Consider the following 22344-nt stretch of genomic DNA (forward strand, 5'->3'; position numbering starts at 1 on the left):
TCACTCTAAGCTATACCCCAATTGAGAACCATAACATAGACCCATTAACATATCCAAGGTGGAAACTATTTTGTGAATATATGTTACAAAACATTTATTTATTCTTTTTATTATTAATTTATTTATTTTACATCCTGACCAAAGCCTTCCCTCTCTCTTCTCCTCCCACTTCCTCCCTCCCTCCTTCCCTCCATCCCACCTCAATCCATCCCTCTTCCACAATAGCTCACAAAGGGGCAGGCCTCAAATGGCCTTCAGCAAAGCATGGCATATCAAGCTACCATAAGACCATGCATCCCCACACACACTGTATTCAGGCTGGCAAGGCAATCCAGTATGAGGAATAATTTTCCAAGAGCAAGCCAAAGCACCAGGGACAGACACTACTCCCATTGCAGAATGTCCCATATATATACCAAACTACACAACTGTCATATATATGTGGGGTCCCTGATTGTTGGTTCAGGCTCTATGAGCTCCCATGAGCCAGACTTGTGGTTTCTATGAGTTTTCCTGAGATATTCCTGACATCTGGTTCCTTCAATCCCTCCTAGATATAAACTTCCTTTGAACTATATTTTCACTTGTGGTACATTTCCAGCTTAATTCCTTCAAGTCCTATGTTCAAAGTGTGTGGTTTCTGCAGCAGTAGGATTTTACCTTCAAATTCTGTTAAGACAACAAAAGGCAACAGCAATATTTTGGGGGAGTCTTTTATATTCTCATGACCAGCAATTCAAAAGAGGTTCCTTGTGTCTGGCATTGAGATTTTGTTAGATAGATTATGTCTCTTGGGGTGGGGGTACCACCACTCTGTATAGTATAAATTTTAAAGCATTTATATCCATAAACACATACACTTATACAGATAGTCAATGTAATTTTAGATAAATATTAAAAATATGTCCTTATGGCTTTTTCAAACTCCATTAGTGTTATTAGTCCCCCACCCTTTCCTCTCCCTCTATAATGCTCACTATCCACTGTTCTCAGTTAATCCCATAATTGTTCTTATTTCCCCCATGTCCTGCTCTTCCTCTCTCTAGAGATCCTTCTCACCACATAATCCCTCTTGATTTTCCGGTAGTTACTCCAAGTTATAGATTCCCATCTAAAGATTAAGAGCTGAGATCCGCAAATAAAATAGAACAAGTGCTATTCCTCTTTCTGCATCTGAGGTATTTCATTTGGTATAACATGTTCTAATTCTATTAATTAACCTGCAAAATTCATAATTTCATACTTTTATAGCTGAATAGTATACAATAGATAATATCACTTTCCTTATATTTTCATCAATAGAAGGACTTTAGGTTGTTTCCAATATTAACCATTGTCAGTAGAGCAGAATTGAGCATGGCTGAGCAAGTATCTGTGGTTTATGATGTTGAGTCCTTGGCACATATGGTGGTAAAGAGTGATATAATTGGCCCATATGATGGATCTACATTTAGATTTTTGAGAATTCTCCATATTGGTTTACATTGTCTCCTTCAGTTTGTGTCTTATACATCTCAGGCTTGACATACATCTTATGAGCGATGATGGGAGATGCCATTCTGTATATATGGTTCTCATACTGGTTAATGAATAAAGCACTGTTGGCCAATAGGAAAGGAAGATAGGAGGGACTAGGAGACAAGGAGAAAAGAGGAAGTAGTAAGGAGGGGTCAAGAAGGAGAGTCTGGAGAAGGTAGATTAACAGAAATGGGTTAACACTTAAGACAGAGCTAGCCGATAAGAAACTAGTACCTGGCCAACAGCATTATATCAAATACAGAGTCTCTGTGCATTAATTGGGGCTGGCGCAGCTGCAGGACAAGACCAAAGGCGGGCAGAAAAACCTTACTTTTACAGAGCCTCAACTTCCAATTTTCCTGCTTTCATTTCTCAAGTGCTTGGGATTACAGACATGCACTATCATGCCTAGTTTTATGAAATATTGGAGATATAACCTAGGGATTATTGGTGTGGGCTAAGCAAGCACCCTATTAACTAAGATACACTCCTAAGCAAGCACCCTGTTAACTGAGATTAACCCCTAGCCTTCTAGTATTTATTTTATGGTAGGTTTTTCTCTATACTTAGGCAGGTTTTGAATCTTAAATCTTTCCAAGTGCTGGGAACTTAGGTGTGAGCCACCAGGGCCAGCTATCCATTTGTCTTAAACAAACAAACAAACAAAAAATGATCCTATAATTTACGTCACAAACACAGTACAACTACAGTAATTTCATTGATTACTAACTACTCCAATTTCTGTCCTCCATCTACTAGTTTTGTTTTGTTCTTGCTTCGGATGAAACGCTAGGGCTGTGGTATGCTGCTTGAGTGTCCCACCACTGAGTAACTACACTAACCCCAGCAGTACATTTTAAATGGATTTAGAAAACTCAAAACAGATACAAATTCTTAATAGGTTCTTTATTTTCCTCATTTAGTTTCTAAAGTTCCCATAAATCCATGCACATGAATATCATTGTAGTAGGATCAGAAATTCTAGTATTTTTTATTAATCCTGGGAGTCAAGAGGGATGAGCTCTTCAAAATGATGTCATTTAAAGAGTAGTTTATCAGCTGAACAAAGCATCCCTACAGACTAGAGCCAGGATTTCTGCATCTTCTTAGAATCCCCCATGACAGCGCCCCTTACCAGCAGGAAGTAGTTTGGAAAGAACAACACCCAAATTCCCAAACCCAAGTATTGTCTATAAATGTTTGTTTTCATTTAAATGGACTTGGTTATATAAAATAAATAAAAAAAGAGTAGTTTATATAGGACTTAATGGACTGTGACATTATAATTTTCAATTAATGGGTTTACCTGGTAAAGAACACCACACTGATATGAAATATGAAGGTCAACTGACGTATTATAATTATTTTAAAAGGTTCTGCGTCTTATGTTAGTTAGTGTCTATTTTTTTGGCAGACTTTTGGCTTATCAAACATTTTTTTTTTGATTTATCAAAACCTTGAAAGTCATTGTCTGAAAAGAAAAAGCAGCAAACATGTGATGAAGCAGCTTTATTTTTAATTACCTAAGTGTGTCTTAATCTATGAATGGGAGCATAATGGAGGATACAAAAGAATGAGAAAGATAAGACTTCCACCCTCAAGAAAAATAAAAATCAGTTGGCAATACACCACAAAATAGCAAAACCACATGATATCTACTGAGTAGCATGATACCAGTTAATACAGAGTAAATCCACATAGAAACAACCACCAGTGACTACGGATGGCATACGGTAGAGGATGATTGGGAAATACATCTTGGGAGGTGGGGAAAGCATCAACTTGTATCCTCTCCAGTCACCCAAATACTGGGGGCTTACTGTAGACCTTGTGGAGTAAGTTTCACCTCTATTGCATTTGGTTTATTCAATTCTAAAATAAAGGATGAGCTTCAGGTGGTATTTAATGTCCTCCAGTTGTGACAAGACAGAATTGTAAGCACAAATGCAATGGACTTGAATAGGTAAGGACATAACACACAGGAAGAAAGAAAGGCACAAAGCCATTGAGTTTTGGAAAAAAAAGAAAAACTTTGCACAGCCAGTTAAGTTGTGAGCAAGCAAGGAACTTGAGCAAGTCTGTGTATCTGTTCTAAAAGTTCAGAGGGCAGAAATGATGGAAATGGGAAGAACACAGTAGGGGTGCTAACAAGCAACCAAAATGGAAAACAAGTTACTATGCTTCATTTTCTGTGTCTTTTAAGATTTTATAACAACCCCTTCCCAAAGCCTTCATACCACACAGAATGAGAAGACTGTATGTGGAAGGCTCATCTTTAGAAACGCATAAGCATGCCCCTTTTGTGGGCCAGGAAACCAAGAGCTGTTGCTGAAAAGATGGTGGTCAATCCAAGCAGTTTTAGCAGGCCTGGCACAGAAGGCAAGTGTCTCTCCATGAAGGTGCTTGTAATGGGTTGTGCAGGAACATCCTGTGTTCAGAGAACATTTGTGTCAGTACAGGGTTGTGCATGCCATCCCAGAAACTATTCCTTTCATATTTGTTTTTAAAGAGTAACCCAATCGTTCCAACATCTGTGGTATAAATATGACATCTGCTTGTGACTAACCCCCTCTTCTTCACCTGGCCCTTAATGTTACTTTATTAGTCCTCCCTTTGCAGCTTCCAGGCTGAGATGGCTCTACTATTCATATTGTCTCCCAGCATATCCTTTGTCAGAATTGTACTTTTGGGGTTATTCTCCATCTTCCCATCTGAAATCACTGTCTCTCTCAGACGACAATAGCCGATGTACATCATGAATGTTTTTGTTGAGGAGGATGAATGAATGTTCCCCTCAGCCTGCCATCCTGATTCTAGAAGAAGCACTAGGACAATAATTTTAGAATGTCAGGGATATCTTCTATGGCTTCAGGCTTAAAAGGATAGAAGAGTGATTGGTTATTTTTTGTATCACCATTCTCTGTGACTCTATGTATCCTTCCTCTGAGTCTGCAAAAAAGACTATGGCTTTATTACAAAAAGAAATGTAGTTGAAGTCAGTTTAAGTGTGTTCCATTTTGTTCCACCTCACGATTCCTGGAAAGAGGATAATAACCTTTTTTATTACCTTTTGTTGAAAATAAGTAAGTCAGATCATTCAACAGACATTGAAGATTTTATGATTGAGTTCTTATTTTGAGGGAGTGTTTTTGTCTTTCCTTTTCCTCTCTTTGTTTTCTTTGTTTCTTGTCTTGCTAAAGATCAAACCAGGATCTTAGACATGCTAAGCAAGCATTCTGCCATTGTGCAATGCCCTGTTCTCCACTTATTTCTTAATATGTCTAGAGCTCTCTGGGAACTATTTCTTTATGATAAAAATAATATTTTTCCTATTAGTCTGCAAGAGATATAGCACTACAAATTAGTTAAAGATCATCTAAAGCTGTGACCTCTAAGTCATGTGGTCTACTTAGATATCCATACATCATATCATTAGGAAAAGGAATGTGCATATATACAAGTGTATGCATGGGAACAATCATTCTTAGAGTAAAGACATAAATCTGGGAAATACAGCTTACCATAGACTCTGGTTCCGGCTGCCAAATCTCATCTTCTGGAATCTTCCCAACAGCATGCAGAATCTGAAATGAAAGATTACCTTGGCAAATAGCAAAGCAGATACTATCTTTCTTTTATTCTTTCAAAAAAAGAATTAAATGAACACATCTTAGGATATCTATCAACAATGTCAAGGTAAAGGGCAGAGCAATCCACTTGATCTTTAGACAGACCCCCAAAGATATTTTATTTATGGTATAAAAGGGTTAAATCATTAGCTTCACCATAAATTTTAATACTTGCAAACATATCTTAATGAGACTAGAAGAGTTGCCAAAAAAAGAATAAATGTGAATTTTGAATCCTAATAAAAATGTTTTTTGATTCTATAACATTAAGCTAAGTGATTGTTTTTACTTAAAAACAAAACTTTTAAAAATGCATCTGTTTGTGTGCTTGCTGAGTATATGTAAGTGCATCAGGTGCCTGAAGGAAGCTTTGGGGATCAAAAGAGGGCATCCATTCCCCTAGAACTGAATATCACTGCTGGGAGTCACATCTCTGCAAGAGCAATGAGTGCTCTGAGCTGCAGAGCCACCTTTCCAGACCCCTTATTCTTAAAGATCTGTCCTATTTGTAGTTCTGTGCACCTATGTGTCTGATGTGCAGATGGCCTCTAAATTATAAAGATGGTGGGTGTATCCCCTGGAAATGGACTTACAGGCAGTTGTGAGACTCCTAACATGGGTGCTGAGAACCCAACTCAGGTCCTCTTGAAGAATAAGAAGTGCTCTTAACCACTAAACCATCTCTCCTCCCAACACCTCTTAAGTACAGTTGAGTTCTGACCCATACTTAAGTGAAATATTAGATATTTTCATTATTTTGTTTGATGGAAGTGTTCCTTTTCCCTAAAATTGCTATGGTATCCCTGATCTTTAGAATACAGTGTGTGGGGGGATACTGCCAAGATCTCAAGCATCTTTGAGTTGGTTATCATGCTTTGGCATTTTTGCTCCCCCATTGCCCATGGTCCTGGGTCCTACCTCTCTGGCAGCTCTCTCCCCAGCCTGCACAGCCCCCTCCATGTAGCCGCTCCAGTGTGAGGCAGTTTCAGTGCCTGCAAAGAAAATTCTGCCTACTGGTTGACGTAGAACCCTGAGAACAAAAGCAAAGTAGTAAATGACATTGCATACAGCCAGAAATGAGTTTTCTCATGGGGAACAAGGACAGTTGGCTTCTTCAGGTTAAAAACTTTTAGGAGGACACTGACTATGTAGAATGTTCCTCACATGCCTCAGCTATTGTATTATCTCTGTCATGGACAAAATGGAACAGAAACTGAAGTTCCCACTGTACTGTACCAAGAGACAACAGGGAAATGATCTTTCATCAATGGGAACAAAATATGTACTTGATTATCCTTATAAAGTGAGGGACTGAATAAGCCCAGTCACAAATGATTCCCTTTTTACCAGGAAGGTGACAAATTCGTCTGATTACTGACCTTGTTATTCTAACATTAAACTTGAGAGTTTCTTCTCACCAAGCTTTGCCCTCTTCCTCTGTTTTTCTAGTAACTTGTTTTGTTTTTGGATGGTACAGAATGGAACCCAAGGCTTTCTGTATACTAGGCATGTGCTCCAATACTGAACTACATCCCCAGCTATCTCTTAAAGGGAAAGTCTAATGATTTTTAAGAGAGTTTCCAATAAGGAAACTGAAGAAAAAAATGAGTGTAATGGATTGATTATCTACTACTCACTAAGTTTCAGGACTATGGCATCAACCTTTAAGCTAAAATTTATTGGGCACCAACTCTTCAAAGTTCATTGCTCCTCACCACAACCCTAATAGTATTATTATTCACATTTTGCAGAGGTGAATGCAGAGGCAGACTGTGGTAGGTACTGTGATGCACCATCAAGAATGAAGTACTTATTTTTTGATGGAGGTGCTTCCAGAAGATGGTACTCTGAGGCTGATACTTATTGGAGGTGACTATTTTCACTAGATAAATGGATCTCATGACTCTTTCCAGCACCTTCCAGTGGATGACATATAAATAAGCCTTTAAAGTTGCAAGCCCCAAACTCCAACATGAGACCACTTAGAAGGACCATTCTACTCTCAGAATGCTGCATGGGGTCAGATGGCACCTTTGTTGAAACTGCATCATCACTTGGCTTGCCCTTTCACCCACTCTTGCTTCCTTCCTCTTCATTCCATAAATGTCAATCTTAAGGACACAGTCTAATATCTATCCTGTCTATGGATTGCTTCAGTGTCTGATTCCTAGAACCTAACCAGCGTCAAAGATGAACTGTGTTGTTTTTCATTAAATTCAATAGTTGCCCTTTAAGCAACTGCTGTTGCATTCGGCAATTGCAACTCCATAGCTACCAGCAGTGGTTTGGATACACTGGCCATAGACTGGCAGGAATCCTGTTGCTTTAAGCACCAGTTCTGTCAAGGCCACTAAAGGGAAATTTATTTAGATCTCTATCCCTCTGTAGAACTTGGGATTCAGAGGCTGTGGTGAAATTCTGCTCTTCCAGACAGGCTGAATATCAAGTAGCTAACCTCTCTTCTTACATCTCCCTGCAAAAAGGGTGTCCTGCTCGGCCCCCACTTAAGAACCCTAGCTACACATGGTTCATCCCTATCACTTCCTGTCAGTTAGTATCTGACTCAACCTCCTGACCCCAGGTTGATTTTATTTAATCAAACAAATGTAACATGCCTTTGCATCATTAAACAAATATCCCACAGTATAATATGTAATATGTAACACATATTAACACATATTAAGCTAATATTTTATAGCAGAAGTGCTTTTCTCTAGTTTACAAGCAGCAAGTAGCAAATATACTATTTGAAGCCACGTGATCTACCAACTCCAACATAGTCTTGGTTACTTTGCTACATGTCATCTCTATACTCTAATCTATTTTCTTTCTAATCTGTAGTGACATTTTGTTTGAAATCTAACAAATAAGGCTTGCCTGAGGATAAGAGTGCAGAACTAAACCACTAGTTAGCCCCCCCCCACACACACACACAATACACTAGTTAGCCACATGCCTAATCCACTAGTTAGCCATAGTGGATAGGCAGTGGTGTCCACATCTTTAATCCCAGCACTCAGGAGACAGAGGCAGAAGTATCTATGTGAATTCAAGGCCACCCAGGGCTACATGAGAGTGAATTAGCACTTGGGATGACACACCTTTAATCCCAGCACTAGAGAAGAATATAAGGCAGGAGTTCAGTGCAGTCTGAGATTGGTGGAGAGCATTGCAGTCTACACTCACTCATGCTAGGATCATCCCTCTTTTATTTTAGCCTTGTTAGAGGTAAGAACTCTCTAGTGGCTTGGCAGCTTTGCTTTTCTGATCTTCAGCTTGAAACCCAATACCTCCCTCTGGGCTTTTGTTATTCATGCTATACCAATCATTTTAAGAACTCCATGGCAGACCACTAGTTAACATCTCACATTTATAAGCAAACAAGCTCATAGAAATGTGCAGTGATTCAGCCAGAGCCACAGTGATCATAAACATCAGGAGAAGCATTTGAAATATGACTAGCAGATGTCAACATTTCTATCATCTCTGTGTTACCTAATATATTACCATCAAAGTATCCAGAGTGCTCACATGCTAAGCAAAGAGATGGAAAGGTCACAGGTACTTAGCCTAAAAGAAGGAAAGCCCATTGTCATCTTACAAAGACACTATAAAAGAAGTACCACCAGCGTCATTGTCATCCCATTTCAGGCTTCCATGATCAGAAAAGGGATATCCAGAGTTCAGAACAAATGCTTATGTCAGTTAACACTTGTCCCTTTTGGACATGTCTACAAGAGTTTCCAGGAAATATTTGGTCTTCATTGACGGACTCACAGTGAGAACAGACTATTGCAAGGTGGTAGAACTGTGGAAGATGGGGCCAATTAGAGAAAATACATGTATGTGTCATTGGAGGCTGTATACCACCCTGTCCCCTTATTACTTCTCTGCTCTTCATCCTGCTTGTTCCAAATGTTCTAACCTGCTGTCCACATCATTACAGATTGATACCTCCAATTCATGAAAAAAAAAAAAAAAGTTCTTTTTATCAAGTACTTGGTCCACTGGAAAAAAAAAGCTAACCCATTTAATATGGCATGTTGCTGGGCCTCTTAGCAGAAAATTTAACAGTTTTACTTGAATTGTTATGTTTTCTTTTACAAGTATTTATCATAGCCATACAAAAGCCAAAGGACTATAAAGAGAGATACTAGAGAGTACTAGTAAAAACTACCATGCATTCATGAACTCATTATTGGGAGATTGGGAGCATTCAGAAACTGTTTCCAGGGATAGAAGGTATATTTACCCTTTTTAAGCTATGAGGCATTGCAGCGTATGCTCACCTTTTGCAACAGAAGGAACTGCGAGCTGGAGAACTGGTAGGGGGGTACTGTGGCCAAACCTTAGTTAAAGATTGGAAGACTAAGATGCAGAGAACCAACCAATCTAACAATTGCATGTAAAAAAGGTAAAAAGCAAGGATTAAACAGAAAGACAGTTTCCATCCTGTGACATTTCTGAGGTTATAAAAATTTGTCTTTTAACCACTACATTGATTTGGGTTTGAGGTTTGTTTTAAGTCCAAAGTGTGGTGTGATTTAATGTCTGGCCACTGAATGCTGAGCTCTATGCTCAGTCCCATAGACTAGGAGGAAAATGCTGTAGCCAGTGAGGAGCTCAAAGAATGCTTAATTTATCAGGCCTTGTATTGAATGTGAGAAGAAGGCAAACCACAGCACATCAAGCACTGGTGATAACATGGTAATACCTTTCATCATTGTCCTTTCTCATGGATGTGTGTCAGGTTTCATATAATAATGTTGAAACTAAGGCACACACAGCCTAAAGACAGCACTGAGCCCAAGAAGAGATGTTTCACAGAAGCAGAACACTTGTTGAATACATCTAGAGCCCTAACAACAAAACCCATTCCAATCTTCCAGGTATCATGGCCCTTCAGTGTCAGGAAAATCCTGTGAAACAGTCTCTTCTTGGGCTCAGTCATCCTCAGAATTATTATGGAAAACAGATGATCCTACCGATCTTTCTGGTTTGAACCTGAACATTTTATTTGATTTAAAAATTTTACTTATGTGCATGTGAATGAAGGTCCCCACAGAGGTTGAAAGGTCCCTAGAGCAAGAGTTACAGGGTGTTGTGAGACCCCCCTCATGGCAGTGCTGGCAACTGAACTCAGGTAGGTCCTCTGTAAAAGTAGTAAGTGCTCTTAACTGTTAAGCCACTTCTCCATCTCTGATCCTTGTCATTCTGTCATCATTATCGCTTACAGCTCCATTATACCTGACTTTGCCTAAGACCTCATAAGAACTTACAGGATTCTGAACAATGGCTGTTTCCATGGCATTCATCCTAGACTGCATTCCCCAGGAAGCTTCTTGTGCCCCTTACCACCTGACATGCAGCCACTGCACATTTCTCTAGGTGAGGTGAGATTGCAATTCCATGGGTCCTCAGGATAGCTTTATACCCCTTAACTAAAGCACTGGAGCTGATAATTTAATACTTTCCTTTAAGTTCTATCCTTCCTCTGCTTCCCACCATTGCCTCAAACACTGTCAACTCCTCAGCAAGGAAGTATCATATTGACATCTTAAAAAATGGTCCGCACTTATCCACTACACAATGAAAGAAATAACCACTTGTGGCTTAGTCTACACACAGCATATCTGCAACGTAACCTAATGACTCAGGAGTTTTTGGGAAGTACCCATTCATCCTCAGATTTTCTTTGGATTCTATTTTGGCATCCATAGGCAGATAGGGAACATGATCTCCAGAGTCATTAATCATTTTCTGCTAAGCAAGTGTTAACCCTTCTTCCGCTGGTTCTCATGGAAAGCATGATTAGTTGCCTTCATCCACTAACACTCTGCTGTACTCTCAACACCCTTTCATTCTCTTTCCCTATTTAGTTTAGTGTTGCTAGGAGAGTCAGAGTAATTGCCATTAATTCACACCTTGTTATTGTCATCAAATGTGTTGAACTCAGCACCAGTGCTGTGTGAACTCTGAGTGAGTGGGTCATACCGTATGTTATAAACAGAATAAAGTTGCTAAAGCATAACTCGGGCAATGATCACGTTATCTTGTGTTTCTCATGCACATGCTAAGGAAAGTAAATCCAACAATAAATGACTGAATAGGCAATGAGTAGGAACAGAATAGGAAGCCAAGCCCTTTCCTGCCTGATATAGAATTGATTCTGAATTTACAGAGCCATGCTCACACTGACACAGAGGGATGCTTGGGGAAGTTTACTGAGTTCTAAACTCAATATTAGGACACTGTACTGCCAGTCGGAACAAATCATGTGGCTATGTAAAGTGCTCCCTGTGTATCAACTTTCTCTGGTTGTATTGACTGAGTTTGCTTCTCTAGAGGAATGAAGAATGGAAACAACAAAACTGGTACAGTAACAGGCAGCTTCCTTTGTGAAGTTTCAAAAGAAACAGGGGATATTCTTTCTTTCTGGTGTTGACAAGAAAGCAAAAAGCAGGAAAAAATGTGGTAACTTAGTTGGAGCTTGGCTTCAATTGCAGGGCTTCCAGTCACAGCTCAGTACACTTCTATTTATTAAACATGGTTTGTTTGTGTATGTGCCAGCCCAGGAGTTAGGGCAGTGATTGGGTAGTACCTTCCATACTGGGTCATGATACCAGGAGGGAAGTAGGTTGTGTAGCAGCCTCCAGAGTACTGCTCCTCACACCAGTTCTTCTCCTCATAATGGACTGGCTGTAAGGAAGAGGGACAAAGGGTTAAAAGAGAATCAGAAGAAGGTATTTTGTCTTTTGTATATAGAACTCATGCTAGTAGACATCATTGTACAGAACAAATTGCAACTTTCCCTTGGAATCTGAAGGTCAGTGATCCAAGACTCCCTGCTTCCTAGAGATACCCAAGGCCTTTGTAGAAGGTGGTGTAGTGTTTGCATGTAAGCTGTGCATACACCCCTTATACCTTAAATCACCTCCAGATTATTTATAGTACACAATGCAATATAAATGCCATACAAATGCAGTGTATGGGTGATTTTATTTTTCATTTTTCCTTCCTCCAAGGAATATTTTTCTCTCACAACCAGATATTGAAGCCACAGTGATGCAACATCTTCCCAGCATCAAAAATTAATCATCAATATCCTTTTTGGAAGACTTTCTCAAGTGAAAACTGGATACCTTGTAGAAAATACAAAAACAACCTCTTTTCTACAGTTCTCCAATCAACCACTTCATACAGCACTGGAAAACGTTAATTAAAAGCCTGCTCTGGGAACAAATCTAAATTTAGGGGCAAAAGAAGCACTACATAAACCGAGTATGTCATAGCTTCCTTGCCTCATCACCTGCACAGCCAGGGTTCACTCACACTTCATGAAACCATTTCTACATCAACCCTACATGTACAGACCCTTCTGTGAATCTATAAGGAAAAGATGAGCTGCATGGTTCTACTGACAAAAACCTGGCCCATTCCCATTAGAGAAAGGCTGGGAAACAGCCTTACCTGCAGAGCTTCTTGGGAGTTCAGAACTTTTGCATAGAGCTCACAAAGTTTCCTTAGTCTGTACAACAGAAAAAATAAATAACATTTTAGTGATGAAAGTGGACAGAAGCAAGGCAAAGAAAAAGTAAGAGACATCTATTTTCTTATGTAAAAGTCTCGGGTGCCATTGTTTCCACTTTGACATTTCAAGTTAAGCAATTACTGTTTTCTTTTGTTTGAGATACTGTCCTGCTATGTAACTCAGACTTGGTTGGCATTCTCAATCTTCCTGCCCTAGCCTCTCATGTGACATGATTGTAAGCAAATGTGTGACCATATCCAGCTTTACTTTAATTTTTAAAAAACAAGGGATTTGTCCTATATGTAATGTCTTAAAACCATGAGCTCACAAATAGGAATATAGTTAGACTATTGCTAAATATTTAAGACAGAAAGCAAAGTGAGTCATTGTATAGATCAACTTAGAAAGGACTAGCCTCAGGCTTCATCCCTGACTTTTTACTCAGAAAGGAAACTGGTAAGAGGGAGGTTGTGGTGCACACCTTTAATCCCAGAACTTGGGAGGCAGAGGCAGGCAGATCTCTCTGTTTTGAAGGCCAGCTTGGTCTACAGAGTGAGTTCCAGTACAGCCAGAACTACCCAGAGCCCCCCACCACCATGCAAAAAAGAAAGTGGCAGTAATCTGCATTTCACAGGCCTTCCAAGTGATTCTCAAATTTGAAAAGTACCAATATATGGTTTCTAGCTCAATCATGCTTTCTAGTAAATAAATTATCAGCAAATACTACCTCTTATGTCTAGTGGGGGAATTGGAAGAAAGCCAACAATTATAATTAGCCAATTAAGATGAATCAACTAATTCATCAATTAACATAAATCTAGACAATGATATATTTCTATAAATAAACATGGCTGTTTCAATACTGGCTTTTAGAACAGTAATGTACAAGGGAATTTTAAGCATGATTTAGGGCTTGGTCAATAAATCTTAAAAGTAGTATTATTGTGGACTAGAGAGTTGGTCTAGGACTTAAAAAGTTGCTGCTATTCTGCAAGACCTGAATTTAATCCTCAGCATCCATGTGACAGCTCATAGCAACTCCTGTCCCAGGGCATACAGCACACTCTTCTGGCATTATCAGGTACCAGGCATGGTACACATATGGTGCACAGATGTATATTCAGGAAAAACACCATACAGTTAAAACTAAATCTCTTTCTAAAAAAAAAAATGTAATCTTGTTTGAAATATAGGAACTCTTTCCACAAACAAAAGAATAAAAATTCTCAATTTCTTTTGTCTCCCTCTTTCTCTTCCTCTGAAATAGCTCAGCATGAACAGAAGAATGGTGACAGTGGAGATATGCAGATAACTTCAGAAATAGAATGAAATACATACAGAGATTTAGAATTCATAAAGTGGGCATTTTAAACCCTTGGAGATGAGACTGGTAATTCAAAAATATGGCTGCCCGGGAAAGAAATGAAGCTGAGCCTTCATTTCTTTTAGTATTTATTTGATAATTTTGTACAAATATAAAATATATTTTGATCATGTCTATCCTCCAATCTTCCTCTTAACTCCTCCAATATTTATGTCCTATCTCTTTTTCAAATAACTTACCAACTCCAATTTCTGTTATCTATATATTTATGAGTGTGGGGTCAGCCACCAGACCATGGTCAGTTTACCAGAGTCTAACATCCTTAAAGGAAACAGACTTTTCTTCCCCTAAAAAGCAGCAATAGCTCTTTGGTTATGAATAAGTCCTCATGAGTTCCTCCACTCTCCATGGCACTAACTCTTATGTTAAAATATACTTTAGAAAAATAAAAGATTTTGAGACAGTATCTGAGTCTAGAGATGGGCATGGAGATGCATGCCTGTAATTTCAGAACTTGAGAGGTGGATGCAAAAAGAGTATGAGTTAAAGGAAAGTCTAGGCTATGTAGTAAGTAAGAGGGCAGCCTGACTAGGCAGCAAGTCACCACACTCCCCTCTCATTATAAAACCCCCAGAGTAGTAGAAGAATAGATAATTAAAAATATATAGCTTAGAGGGCTAGAGAAATGGATCAGTGGTTAAGAGTGTGTATTTTCATTGGAGGACCCATGTTCAGCTCCCAAGATCCACAATGGACAGTTCATAGTTGCTGATAACTTCAGGTCTAGTGGTGTCCAACACCTCTGGCCTCCAAAGGCAACTGCACTCACATGCACACACCCACACACCCACACACACACACACACACACACACACACACACACACAGTGAGATATCCACCTGGCCCGCAACTGTTGCACTGACCACACCCATTGGGGCAGTGGGGACAGGTGGGCCATGACCTGGTGTGAGACTTTGTGGTCTTGGACCCCAGATACCTCTCTTCCTTCATTGTGGATGCAGAGAGCATCGGGAGGCATCCTTGAAACAGGAGCCTGTGGTTAGTGGTCATCTGTTTCTGGTGTAAGTGATTTTCCCCTGAATAAACATCAATCAGCCAATATTGTGCCATGGAATCTTATTTCCCATGCAACACACACACACACACACACACACACACACACACACACACACACACACTTAAATAACATCTAAATAAAAAGTTAAAGCAAAAAGAGTATATCAGAATAGGATTTTTTGTGTATGACAGATAATTTCTTAAACTGTTAAAAGAAATAATTTTGACTACATAAAGGATGTAGTTGTTGCAGTATGTAGTCATTAACTTATTAATATGATCAGAAAGACAAAATAGGGGTATTTAAAAATCTGTGAAGTAGTCAGACTTGAACAGCTCTGGCCATGCACTGAGGTCGCACTGGTTATGGAGAAACAAGATGATATAGACTGAAAGAATGCACAGGAAAGTCATTTGGGTTTTGTGTTATTAAATATTTTATCAGTTGTGGTGCAAATATACATATTTATCAGTGGTGAATACAAATTGCAAGAAGAAATAGCTTCCAGCTATCAGTGCAGAAACATCCTGAGTATCAGCCCAGCCTTTGTCCCCCATCGCCAGGCCGTGCCTAGAGGTGAGTCTGGGACCAATTCGGGTGGACTCTCCCCTACACCCTTCTGGAATTCCCTGGGTTGGCACCGTATCCCTCTGCCCCTGTGTCCTGTCTCCATTGAGAGTGCTCTTGGAGCCCTGATACACCTACCCTGACCCCCAACGAGAGCCTGCCCTCCCTCTACCCTGTGCCCTACCCTGCCCACTGTCCCACTGCTCTGGTTGAGGGTGAACAGAGGGTGAAGCCAACAATCCAGACACCTTCAGGGAACTTCTGGGAGCGGTTCAGAACACAAGAGATCTGCCTATCCACGCGGGACCACCCGTGATTTCCACCTGCCTGGTCTCTGACCCACACCGCTGGTCCTCTACTGGAGTTCTGGGACCCTATCTTTGTGGGACCACTCTTGAGTACCTGCCAGCAGGATCCTTGACCCCCATCATAGGACCTCTCCTAAAGAGGCCTCAGCTAGAGAGTGTTATGCCCAGGCTAGATTTGCCTATAGGCACAAGGAACATCCTGAGTCCCTGCCTTCAGGATATTTGACCCCCATTGCCAGTCTTCTGCTGGAGCATGATCACTGACCCCCATCCCCGGACTCCTGCCTGTGGAGAAACATCCGAGAGAGCTTGGACCACACATAGCTACAGATATCGAAACTCAGACCCACCTAAGCCCACAGGGACAATAATATATAGAGAGGGAGAGACCCAAACGACATCTACTGGAAGAAGCTATGGGAAGACAGCAATACAAGAAAACACCTAACAACAGAAAGATAAGCATGACACCACCAGAATCTAGGGAATCTACACCAACTAGAATGGAACACAACAACAAAGCAGAGGAAGCAGAAGGGTACGACTTAAAAATTACCATCATACAAATGATAGAGGCCCTCAAAGAAGATGTGTGAAAATTCCTTAAAGAAATGGAGGAAAAAACAAACAAAAAAGTGAAAGAAATGAACAAATTCCTTAAGGGAAGTACAGAAAGCCAAGAAAAAACAATTAAGCAGGTGAAGGAAACAGTTCAAGACTTGAAAACTGAAATAGAGAAAATAAAGACAACACAAACCAAAGGAATGGTGGAAATAGAAAAACTGGTCAAATGATCTGGAAGTACAGATGGAAGCATAACCAACAGAATTGAAGAGATGAAAGAGTGAATCTCAGGCACGAAAGATAAACTAGAGGAAATAGATTCATCAACCAAAGAAAATCATAAATCCAACAAATCCTTAACACAAAACATCCAGGAAATGTGGGACACTTTGAAAAGGCCAAACCTAAGAATAATAGGCATAGAGGAAGCTGAGGAAGCCCAGCTCAAAGGTGCTGAAAACATATTCAACAAAATCATCAAGGAAAACTTTCCCAATCTGAAAAAGGACACGCCTATGAAAGTACAAGAAACATACCGAACACCAAATAGGATGGACCAAAGAAAAAAGACCCCTTGACACAATAATCAAAACACCTAACATATAGAAAAAAGAAAGAATATAAGATCAGCGAAGGAAAAAAGACGGTAACATATAAAGGCAGACCTATCAAAATTACACCTGAATTCTCCATGGAAACCCCCAAGGCCAGAAGGTCCTGGACAGATGTTCTACAAGTACTAAGAGTCCACGGATACCAGCCCAGGCTACTATAACCAGCAAAACTCTCAATCATTATAGATGGAGAGAACAAGATATTTAATGACAAAGCCAGATTTTCACAATACGTATCTACAAATCCAGCCCTACAGAAAGATTTGGAAAGATAACTACTACCCAAGGAAGTTAACTATTCCCACAAAGACATAGGCAACAGATAATCTCACTACATAAGAAACCAAGGGTGAAGCAATACAAATATATTCACAATACCACTGCCAACAACAAATCTAAAACAAACAAGCATTAACAATCAATGGTCCTTACTCATCCTCAACATTAATGGTCTTAACACACCTATAAAAAGACACAGGCTAACAGAATGGATATGAAGACAGAACCCATCCTTCTGCTGCATACAAGAAACACATCTAAGCTTCAAAGATAGACATTACCTCAGTGTAAAGGGTTGGGAAAAAATCTTCCAATCAAATGGACCCAAGAAGCAAACAGGTGTCTATCCTAAAATGTAACAAGTTAGACTTCACACCAAAATTAATCAAAAGAGATGAAGACGGTCATTTCATATTCATCACAGGAGAAATCCATCAACACAAAGTCTCATTCTGAAAATCTATGCCCCAAATACAAAGGCACCCACATTTCGTAAAAGAAATGCTACTAAAACTCAAACCTCACATAAAACCTCACACACTTATAGTGGGAGACTTCAACACACAACTCTCACCACTAGACAGGAACACCAATCAAACTCAACAGAGAAACAAAAGAACTAACAGAAGTTATGTCTCAACTGGGATTAACAGACATCTATAGAACATTCCATCCAAACACAAAAGAATATAACTTCTTCTCTCTTCCACATGGAACCTTCTCTAAAATCGTCCACATACTAGGTGGCATAACAAGCCTCAACAGATATAAGATATTTGGTATAGTTCAGACTACCATGCTTTTAAAATTGGAATTCAACAACAACACAAATCACAAAATACCTACAAACTCATGGAAACTGAACAATGTGCAATTGCACCACACCTGGGTCAAAGAAGAAATAAAAAAAGAAATTAAGTACTTTCTAAAATTCAACGAGAATGAGGACACAACATACCCGAACTTATGGGACACCTTGAAAGCAGTGTTAGGAAGGAAGTTCATTGCACTAAGTGTCCATATGAAGAAAACAGAGGATAGTCACATTAGAAAATTAACAGCACAACTGAAATCCTTAGAACAAAAAGAAGCAAACTCACCCAGGAAGAGCAGACACCATGAAATAATCAATTTGAGGGCTGAAATAAACAAAATAGAAACCAGGAAAACAATACAAAATATCAATGCAACAAAGAGTTCGTTTTTCGAGAAAATCAACAAGATAGACAAAGCTTTATCCAAACTAACGAAAACGCAGAGAATGAACATGCAAATTAAGAAAATCAGAAACAAAAAGGGGAACATAACAACGGACACAGAGGAAATCCAGACAATTATCAGGTCATACTTGAAAACCTTTATTCCACAAAAATTGAAATTTCAGAGGAAATGGACAAATTTCTTGATAACTATCACTTACCAAAATTAAATCAAGAACAGACAAACAATTTAAATAGATCTGTAACCTGTAATGAAATAGAAGAATTCATCTCAAGCCTTCCAACCAAAAAAATCCCAGGGCCAGATGGTTTCAGTGCAGAATTCTACCAGGCATTCAAGGAAGAACTAATACTCCTCAAATTGTTCCACATAATAGAAACAGAAGGTTCATTTCCAAACTCTTTCTACAAGGCCATAATAACCTTGGTACCCAAGCCTCACAAAGACACAACTAAGAAAGAAAACTACAGAACAATATCCCTCATGAACATCAATGCAAAAATACTCAATAAAATACTGGCAAACCAAATCCAAGAATACATCAGATAAATCATCCACCATTACCAAGTAGCCTTCATCCCTGGATTGCAGGGATGGTTTAACATACGAAAATTTATCAATGTGATCCACCATAAAAAGAAACTGAAAAAGAAAAGCCATATGATCATCTCCCTAGATGGTGAAAAAGCCTTTGACAAAATTCAACACCCTTTCATGATAAAAGTCTTGGAGAGATCATGGATAACAGGAACATATCTAAACATATTAAGAGCTACATACAGTAAACCAACTGCCAACATCAAACTGAATGGAGAAAAACTTAAGCTATTCCTCTAAAATCAGGAACAAGACATCTCTCCATATCTCTTCAATAATGTACTTGAAGACCTAGCTAAAGCTATATGACAACTGGAGATCAAGGGGATCCAAATTGGAAAGGAAGAAGTCAAACTGTCTGTATTTGCAGATGGTATGATAGTTTCCATAAGCAACACAATAAACTCTACCAGTGAACTCCTACAGCTGATAAACACCTTCAGCAAACGAGCAAGATACAAGATAAACTCAAAAAAAATCAGTAGCCCTACTATATTCAGATGACAAAGATGCTGAGAAAGAAAGCAGAGAAACATAACCATTTACAATAGCCACAAGCAATATAAAGTATCTTGGTGTAATGCTTACCAAACAAGTAAAAGACCTATATAATAATAATTTTGTGGCTCTAAAGAAAGAAATTAAAGAATATAACAGTAGGTAGGATAAACATAGTAAAAATGGCAATCTTGCCAAAAACAATCTACTGATTCAATGCAATCCCCATTAAAATCCCACCACAATGCTTCACCGACCTTGAAAGGATAATAATCAACTTTATATGGAAAAATCAAAGACCCAGGATAGCCAAAACAACCCTATACAATAAAAGAACTTCAGGAGGCATCACCATCCCTGATTTTAATATCTACTACAGAGCTATAGTTCTGAAAACATCCTGGTCTTGGCACAAAATTACAAAAGTAGACCAATGGAATACAATCAAAAATTGATATAAACCCACACACCTGTGAACTCCTGATTTTCAACAAAACAGCTGATAGAATACAATGGGGGGGGAAGCATCTTCAACAAATGATGCTGGCACAATTGGATGGTGGTGATTAGATGACTGCAGATAGTCCCTTATCTATTTCCATGCACAAAACTCAAGTCCAAATGGATCAAAACCTCAACATAAATCCAGCTATACTGAAACTCTTAGAAGAGAAAGTAGGATGTACCGTTGAACAAATTGGTATAAGAGACCACTTCCTGAACATAACTCCAGGAGCACAGACACTGAGATCAACAATTAATAAATGGGACCTCCTCAAACTTAGAAGCTTCTGTAAGGCACAGGACATAGTGGACAAGAGGAAATGGCAGCACACAGACTCTGAAAAGATTGTCACCAATCCTATATCTGACAAAGGGCTGATCTCCAAAATATACAAAGAACTCAAGAAACTAGTAAAAAAAAAACCACCAAATAACCCTATTAAAAATGGGGTATAGGACTGAAGAAAGAATTCTCAATAGAGGAAATCAAAAAGGCTGAAAGACAGTTAAGAAAGTGCTCAACATCCTTAGCTATCAGGGAATAGCAAATCAAAACAACTTTGAGATACTGTCTTACTCCTGCCAGAATGGCTAAAATTAGAATCACCAATGACAACTTATGCTGGAGAGGATGTGGACAAAGGGGAACACTCCTCCACTGCTGGTGAGAGTGTAAACTCGTACAGCCATTTTGGAGATCAGTATGGTGGTTCCTCAGGAAAATGGGAATTAGTTTACCACAGGACCTGTCAATCCTCCTCTTAAGCATATACCCAAATGATCCATATCCATTCAACAAAGACATGTGCAGCATTATTTGTAATAGCAAGAACATGGAAACAACCTAGATGCCCCTCAACTGAAGAATGGATAAAGAAGATATGGCACATCTACGCAGTGGAATACTACTCTGAGGAGAAAATTATGGAATCTTGAAATTTGCAGGCAAGTGGATGGCACTTGAAGAAACCATTCTTAATGAGGTAACCCAGTCATGAAAAGAGGAGCATGGTATTTACTCGCTCATATATGGATTTTACACCTAGAGCAAAGGATCACCAGCTTATAATTCACACCACCAGAGAAACTAGGATACAAGGTGTATTCTAAGGGATTGATGTAAAGTCCCTCACAGAAGAGGGAAGCGACAAGTCCCCTAGAGCACATTGGAGTGTGTGTGGGGGTCAGTGAATGGAGATAGAAGTAGGAGAAAGAGAAGGGGAGGAGGGAAAGCACTTGCAACTAGGAAGATTGAGTCAGTGTAGGAATAGAAGACAGGAGAGAGAGAGAGAGAGAGAGAGAGAGAGAGAGAGAGAGAGAGAGAGAGAGAATGAACATAAAAGAGGGAGCCATTATTGGTTTGAAGAGAAAACTGAACCTAAGGAAAGGTCTAGAGACTTAGAAGCCTACTGCTAACTAACAACTTGAGCAACCATGCAAAGGCTACCATAAATGCCCTTTCCAGATAGTGAGATCAACAACTAATTATCCACCACCATGGAGCCCTCATATATTACCTCTTGGAAACAGAAGCAAATGCCCATAACTAAACACTGAGTCGAACTAGAATCCAGATGCAGAGGGATAGATAGGACAAGACCCGGTCACAGAAACACATACAGACAGCTGACCTGAAAAAGGAGGAGCTAACAGGCCCCCAGACTGATAGCTGGGAATCCAGCATGGGGCTGACTCAGGCCCCCCTGAATATGGGTCTCAGCTAGAAGGACTGAGCATTCTAAGGGACCCCAGACAGTGGAACCTGGATGTATTCCTGGTGCACAAAAGGGCCTTGCGGGCACCTCCCCCATGGAGGGATATTGCCTTAACCTAGAGACCAGAGAGAAATTCTAGTCCCAACTTCAAATGACTTGACAGATTTACATGACCCCACCTGGTTGGCATTGCCCTACATGTGGAATTGGGGGGGGGATGGGAGGAGAGGGTGGTCAGTGTACATGTGAGGGGACAGAGAATGTAAGAGGGAGGGAGGGAGAGGGAACTGGGATCGACATGTAAAATAAAAAATAAATAATTAAAAAATATTTGAAACAGGACAGCAGATGAAAGGAATAGAAGTTTTTCTCTAAACAATAATAAAACATGCTTGTA

At 39.5% G+C, this 22344-nt stretch overlaps 1 protein-coding gene across 2 annotated transcripts in view; it reads right to left on the reverse strand.

Moving 5' to 3' along the window:
• Positions 1-3014: 3014 nt before the first annotated feature.
• Positions 3015-22344, reverse strand: part of Maob (monoamine oxidase B) — a 107380-nt gene continuing 88050 nt past the window's right edge. For both annotated transcript variants that reach the window (XM_051178924.1, XM_051178925.1), the window contains exons 11-15: positions 12618-12675; positions 11749-11846; positions 6066-6177; positions 5040-5102; positions 3015-3946 (exon numbers count right to left, since the gene is read on the reverse strand). In XM_051178924.1, the coding sequence (XP_051034881.1) occupies positions 3794-3946; positions 5040-5102; positions 6066-6177; positions 11749-11846; positions 12618-12675 (484 nt within the window). In that variant the 3' untranslated portion in view covers positions 3015-3793. The remainder of the gene's footprint in view (positions 3947-5039; positions 5103-6065; positions 6178-11748; positions 11847-12617; positions 12676-22344) is intronic.

The sequence above is a fragment of the Phodopus roborovskii genome, unplaced genomic scaffold (genome assembly GCF_943737965.1).
Source record: "Phodopus roborovskii unplaced genomic scaffold, PHOROB, whole genome shotgun sequence".
NCBI classification, from domain to species: Eukaryota; Metazoa; Chordata; class Mammalia; order Rodentia; family Cricetidae; genus Phodopus; species Phodopus roborovskii.